The sequence below is a fragment of the Camelus bactrianus genome, unplaced genomic scaffold (assembly GCF_048773025.1).
Source record: "Camelus bactrianus isolate YW-2024 breed Bactrian camel unplaced genomic scaffold, ASM4877302v1 HiC_scaffold_150, whole genome shotgun sequence".
NCBI classification, from domain to species: Eukaryota; Metazoa; Chordata; class Mammalia; order Artiodactyla; family Camelidae; genus Camelus; species Camelus bactrianus.
The window spans coordinates 49,191-55,865 of record NW_027413920.1 but is presented as its reverse complement, the minus strand read 5'-3'; the positions used below and the strand labels follow the sequence as shown (position 1 = coordinate 55,865).

The 6,675-nt window shown below is 54.1% G+C and overlaps 1 protein-coding gene across 1 annotated transcript; it reads left to right on the top strand.

Moving 5' to 3' along the window:
• Positions 1-1,181: 1,181 nt before the first annotated feature.
• Positions 1,182-6,206, top strand: LOC141576627 (CKLF-like MARVEL transmembrane domain-containing protein 3). The gene is made up of 4 exons (XM_074360105.1): positions 1,182-1,529; positions 2,532-2,627; positions 3,020-3,140; positions 5,033-6,206. Exons 1-4 carry the CDS (start codon positions 1,431-1,433, stop codon positions 5,059-5,061), a joined length of 345 nt encoding a protein of 114 aa, XP_074216206.1. The 5' UTR covers positions 1,182-1,430; the 3' UTR covers positions 5,062-6,206.
• The last annotated feature ends 469 nt before the right edge of the window (positions 6,207-6,675 follow it).

Here is a 6,675-nt window from a genome sequence, read left to right as displayed (position 1 = left end):
GGTTGGGCTCAGCTACCTCCACAGCCATGATCAGGACAGATGTGGGTGCCGTGGATACACGGTGGGATCTCTACAGCTCATGTCTGAAACCATTGCACTGCTTCCTGTGGGGCATTTGGGCATCATCCCTACGGGGCCCCAGGACCCCACTAAGAGCTACTCAGCCATGGATGTGCTCAAACCCAGCCACAGTAACCAAAACCAGAACAGATAAAGACCAGCATACCCATGGCAGGGTTGCTTCAGAACTCCAGTTTTGGGGTCAGCCAGACCTGAGTCCAAATTCTGATGCCCCTTTTTAGCTGCATGACACTGAGCAAGTCACTTCATCCCTCTGAACCTCATTCTTCTCATCTGCAAAGTGAGCTGTGAACAGCACCTGGTGCATGGGTGGTAGTGAAGATCAGAGGAGGTCCCACAAGCCTCAGTGGGCACTGGCCCAGTGAACAGCCCCATCACATGGTCTGCAGAACTAACTGGGGGCCTCAGCATCCTCCAGCATCAGTTGCCACCCATAGTGTGTGGACAGGGCTGCAGAAAACACTTTGATTCTTAATCAGTTCCTCATTACACCTCACCCCACTTTTCACAAAGGCAGGACGAATGATGCAGCAGGGCATGAAGTGTCAGTGTCAACACCCCCTCTCCTGGATGGTTTTTTCTTATTATAAAAATTTGCAAATATATTTAAAAAGCCAAGAGTTAGACTATAAACACCCATATACCCACCATCTAGATTGTACAATTGTTAACACGTTGCTATATTTGCTTTTAATGTATCTTATCAATCCACTTTATTCTTTGATGTGTTAAAGTAAATTGCAGACATTGATACGTTTCAACTCTGAACACTTCATCATGCATATTATTAACTAAAGTGCAAGATTTGTGTATTATTTTCCAAGTAAATTTTTCATTCAGTGAAAAGCACAAATCTTGGGTGTTGGGTTTAACTTTCTGAAACTGTCTCCTGCTTAGTGGATTGCCTTTGAGACTGCTTAGGTTTGATTTTCCCCTGTTGGGCACCATCTGAGTGGGGTCGATTCCGCCTTAGAGCCTGCTGGGATGGAGGTGGGGCAGCCCCAAGAGGTGGCCTCCTGGGGTAGGGTGGACACACATGGGAGGCTCTGGGGCTTCCTGATTGGATCCTGGCAGGGAGCTAGCCTGAGGTCAGGATGCGGAGCCATGCCCAGAAGTACTGGGGGCAGCATGGGTGTGGGCTGATGGGGTTCTAATCCTGCAGCTGCAGGACGGTGGGCAGGTAACTACGCTGGCTGGAGCCACCTCTATTCCTGACTGCAGGGCCTGGCTTGGAGGAGCACTGGGCGAGGGGCTGTACACAGGCTCTGACTTCTCTCTCCCCCACCTTCCAGGGTCTCTCGTTCATCACCTTCATCTGCTATGTGGCATCCTCAGCATCTGCCTTCCTCATGGCGCCCCTGCTGGAGTTCCTGCTGGCCCTCTACTTCCTCTTTGCTGATGCCATGCAGCTGAATGACAAGTGGCAGGGCTTGTTCTGGCCCATGATGGTGAGGGCTGGGGCCCCAGGAGGAGAGGGTTGGCTGGCCATCAGAGTCATACATTTTGGTCCTCTCTCTTTCTTCAGTGCTCTAGAGGGTCCACTTGAAGTTGGTTGGAGCCTTGTGGGTAGACAGGGTCTCAGATAATCCAGACCCCACCACGCAGCAGCTCTGACCCAGAGCATGTGGTTGCTCCAGTGCCCCTCTGTAAGGCTGTGAACCCCAGACGGCATCCTCAGCCCTGGCCATCAGGTGGCACTGGTGCTCCCAACTGGAGCTGTCAGAATGAGCCTCAGCCGCAGGAATTCAAGCCATTTCCACATGGGCAGGGCAGGTTAACTGAGGACTTGCAGGTCTTCCAGACCTCAGCCATCTGGCAACTTGTTTATCGCCCAGATACCCGCTCCAGATTTTGCTGAATGAAACGAGTCAGAGAGAAGGGACAGCAAAGGCTGCACTTGAACCCTGGTCTCTTGACTTCACATCCAGTATTATTCCTGATGGGCTGCACCCCCATCCCCATTTTAGGGACGGGTAGGCAGAAACCATGATACATAAGTAGATCTGCCACAGGTATGTGGCAAAGCAAGGCCCAGGGCCTGATCCCCCCATTGGAGAACCAGAGGAAGCAGGTGACAAGGTTTCCAACTTCCTGCCCGTCAAATGGGGAAGTCTGCATCCCAGCGAAGCCACAGGGAGCTGTGGCCTGGTTCATACCCTGCTGTCTAGTTGGCAGAGGACGGCAGCCTGCACGAGGCACCTGGGCAGAGGCAGGAGCAGAGGTTCAGGAGGACCAGGGAGTGCAGGTGGGGCCAGGACAGGGTGGGAGCCCTATGGATGCTGGACCGGAAGGCCGGGTGTGTGTCCCTCTGAAGGTGAAATCCCAGCCCTGTTCTTGCCACACAGTGCCCTTCTGAGCCCCTTTCCTGCCTTAGCTCCCAGCGGCCCCCTCCCCATGCTGTGCCCCAGTCCAGGGAGCTCAGGTCCCTGTGGCCATGCCCTTTTCCCCAGGACTTCCTACGCTGTGTCACAGCGGCCCTCATCTACTTCGCCATCTCCATCACAGCTGTCGCCAAATACTCGGATGGGGCTTCCAAAGCAGCTGGGGTGAGTAGCCACCTTACCCACTGGGAGGGGGGTGCCCAGTGCTGCCCCCTCAAGCTCACCCCACTCCTCAGTGGGTGCCCCTCTTAGCGCCTGGGGCACATTCTGCCTCTGCTGGGTCCCTTGGGCTTTCACATGGGTCTCAGTTACTCTAAAGTCCTCTGATTTACTCTGCCCAGAGTTTGGAAAGGCTGTTTGCCAAACCAAGTTAACAGCTCACTTTCCTACCTGTTATTAATGGAAGTGATCTGTGCACGTCCATCTAAGCTGTCTCTCCAAGCAGAGGAAAACAGGCTGCAAGGCTGGGGCGGCGGCTTCTCGGGCTGGCCCTCCCCATTCCCAGGCACCCAGCTCCGGACGACACATCCCATCCACCCGTCCCTTGTATCCCACAGGTGTTTGGCTTCTTTGCCACCATTGTGTTTGCAATTGACTTCTACCTGATCTTTAATGACATGGCCAAATTCCTCAAACAAGGAGACTCCGCAGACGAGACCACAGCTGACAAGGCAGAAGGTAGGTGGCCACCCTGTGATCACCTGGGACTACTGCTGCAGGGGCCCTGCTCTCCCCTGGGGACACTTGGCTAGTTTGAGGCTGGAGCAACAGCCTATCCTCTCACCCCACAGGCAGGAAGTGTTTTCACAGCCTGGTTCTCATATCCCTTCATGCGGCACTGAGCATGAAACCAGCCCCCTCCAGGGAGCACAGGGTTCCCCGGGGCCTCAGCCTTTCCAGGAAGGGCAAGCTGAGGGCACCCCCAGGACCTCCTCCTCATGAAACCCCTTGCGAGCCCCTAGGGCGGCCAGTCACTACCCTTCAACTCCCTGAGTGCCATCCACTGGGCTGCAGAGTGGCCACCTGCCCTAAAGCAGCCCCCTCGCCCCAGTCTCACCTGCCCCTGGCCTAAGGGCCAGTGAACCAAGCTCTCAATCTTATCCACAGCACCCAGGCAAAGCCAGGCAAGCTCAGGCTTGTTCTGTTTTTTTATAACTAAGTAAAGTGCCATAGACATTCTGGCCCCTCAAGCCATCCTTCAGCTCAGAGTGGCTGCTGGCCATGTAACCTGATTAAAAAATAACACTGCAAGTTGGATGGCTGGTTTTTCCATTAGTGACAACATAGCCATACCAATGTGTCATGTCCTCAGGGTGCATGTCCCCAGCACAGGGCGAGGCACAAGGTGGGGGCGGCCCTGCAGGTGTGTGTCAGGAGGGACCACAGCTGGTTTGGAGCTTGTGATTCCCCTCAGGCCATCCTCAGCCACAGCCCTGGGCTCTCCTGCCCAGAAGGGCAGGCACAGCCTCCAGTGGAGGCTCCAACACAGAAATGCCAGGAAGCCCCGGAGCTGCCCTGGGAATGGAGGGCCCAGCTCCATGGCTCTGTAGCCTAGAGTCCATTTACCTGCCTCACCCCCTCCATACCCACAGGTAGACTTTAAATGGAGAGGCAGATGTCAGCTCCCTGCAGCTGAGTAAATCCGATGTTTGGCTCAGCACCAAACTCACCCCAGCTTGGTGTCCCCTGATTCCACCTGGCCCTTGTGTCAACATCTGCTGACCGAAACACCTGCTAAGGCTGCCACGTGCTGGGCCCTAGGGATGTACAGATGGCCAGGCCAACTACCTACCCTCAAGGAGTTCAGCCCAGACAGGAGTTAGACCCAGAGACAGAGTAGTGATGTACACATGGGGCACGTACTAGGGCAGGAGGAGCCTGGGGTAGATGTCAACTGTAACAGCAAAATGGGAGCTAACAGAGGTAGGGATGAAGCAGCTGAGGGAACACCCACCCCACGTGCCAGCCAGGAGGCTGGGTTTTGATGGATGTTTAGGAGTGTTCAGGCAGAAGAAATGAGGCCGGTGGAAGGGAAACAAAAAAGTATAAAGAGCAGGTGCTCCCGTCCAGGTGAAATGCTTCTCTGGAACAGGACCAGCAGTGACACGTGGCTGGACAGGAAGACAAGGGGGGAGTGGCTTTCGGAGAACTGACATCGCCCCATTGAGCACGTGCTGTCCCCAGGCAGGTGACACTGAAACACCTGGGGCAAAGGAGACTGAAACTTTTTTTAAAAGGGCTAAAAAATAGCTTCCTGATTTTGCAGTATATTTTAGTTTCTTGGACAATAGCTAGTCCCACCTGGATCTGAATTGTGGGGTAGGGTTGGGGGCAGATGTCAACCCTAATACCCCAGGTGAGAAAGGCCCAGGGAGACGGGAGGGCCGGGAGTCTCAAAAGAAGGGGCATCTGGGCTCCCCACCTCCACTGGGCTACACCCTGGAGGTGAGAATGGCTGCCTGTGAAGGACCCAGGCCCAAGGCAGTTCTCAAAGCACCTCCCCAGAGACGGCTCCCAGGCACCACTGGCCCCAAAACTCCTGCCAAACATCCCCTTTGCTTTCCTTTCAGAAGAGAATTCTGATTCTGACTCTGACTAAAGGGCTGACCTGCCCTGGCAGCTTGAGCCACGCGGGCCTCCGCTCCTGCACCTTCTGACCGGGCTGGCCGGAGCATGGCCAGGGGACCGTGTGTGTTGGCAGGGAGCCTGTGACTTCTCAAGCAGCAGCAGGAGTTGCTGACAGAGCGGCCTCCTCACAGCCCGAACGTGGCATTCCTGAGCCCAGTATACAAGATGGCACCCCTTGGCTTAGCACTGTTCAATCTCCCTGCTCATGACAGCATTGTGAATATTTTGCCACTTCTCATTTCTGTCCCACAAACCTAAAGTCCTTTAACCTCTCCACCAAAAACAAGCACAAAGGGACAAAGCAGATGGAGCCTTGTTACCACGTCATTGGAAGCGTTTCATGCTGGGGGGCACGGGTGGTGGTGCACAAAGAAGGCAGAAACCAGCTCAGGGTCAGCCTGCCAGGCCCCAGTGGTTTCTGTCTGCATTTGGTGCCCCTGCTCATGCCACTCTGTCGAGAATGATACCACCAAGATTCTGTTGTTCAAGGAGCACCAGTTCCCTCTTCATTCTTGAAGCAGGGAGACAACTGACCTTTGCCCTATGACCTAGGAGAGGGTGGGTCCCAATGCCCATAACTGACACCTCACATCCTTGGAGACCAAATCTTCTTTAGGTGATGTGACTGTTCTGGGTCTAAGACTATTTCAAAGTAAAGCTTGTAGACTAACTTACCATGTCCAAAAGATCCAGGGCTTCAAACAACAAAGTAGCAGTGACAGCCCCAGGGGCAGCTGGGCAGGCCCAGCAAAACCCGCTCTTTCCCTGGGTCCCTGAGGGCTGTCAGCAGGCGAGGGGCCCTCGGGCCTTCAGGACACTGTGCTTGTAGACACCAGAGCAGGTGTCTGACTCTCACGAGAGGTGAAATGTGCCTTCTGTGTTCACCTAATGACCTTATGCTGTGCATGTATCTTCAATGTCATTTTGCAAATTTATATATAATTCTCTTTTTACACAAAAGCAGCTTCTTAGATGGCATTTCCTGTGACCCTAGAGGCCTCATGAATGAGCCAAGTTCTGGACCTATCTTTTGGGCATTTGTAACCTTTGTTCTCTTGCATGTGAATCTCCTACCTTGAAAAAAGCCATGATGGATTAAACCAAACTGACTTCCTGCTTGGAGTGTGTGTGTTTAGGAAAAAAAAAACCTTACACACCCAGAGCGACGCTGTCAGGTATCGTGCTTTGGCCCAGACCAGGTCCCACGCGCCATGTGAATCCTGGCAACTCCAAGTTCTGGCAACAAGACACGCGCATTTGCTCCCAGGCCAGGCCCCCACTAGGCATTTTCGTGCTCTCTACTCCTCACACGATCCTGTTTACCAGTCCAGGAGACTGCCAGAAGGTTTGGGGACTTGCCTAGGTCCCCCCCATGAGGCACAGGGTCTCACACACATAACATCCACAGTAAGTCAGCGTTTGGGCCCCAGCCGATGGGAAGGATTGAGGCATTCTGCCCCGACTTCCACATACAATGCATTCTGGAGACACGTATGAAAGCAGAACATGCAGAAGCTGACGGGCACGTGGGGGTGTTTCTGCTCCACCTTGCTGTCCAGCCAAGCTGCCTGTCGACAGCAACACC

Coding starts and splice junctions, on each gene's coding strand:
- LOC141576627 (XM_074360105.1), top strand. CDS start 1,431: ATGGCGCCCCTGCTGGAGTTCCTGCTGGCCCTCTACTTCCTCTTTGCT. Junction 2,628..3,019: donor GGGCTTCCAAAGCAGCTGGG/GTGAGTAGCCAC, acceptor TGTATCCCACAG/GTGTTTGGCTTCTTTGCCAC. Junction 3,141..5,032: donor CACAGCTGACAAGGCAGAAG/GTAGGTGGCCAC, acceptor CTTTCCTTTCAG/AAGAGAATTCTGATTCTGAC.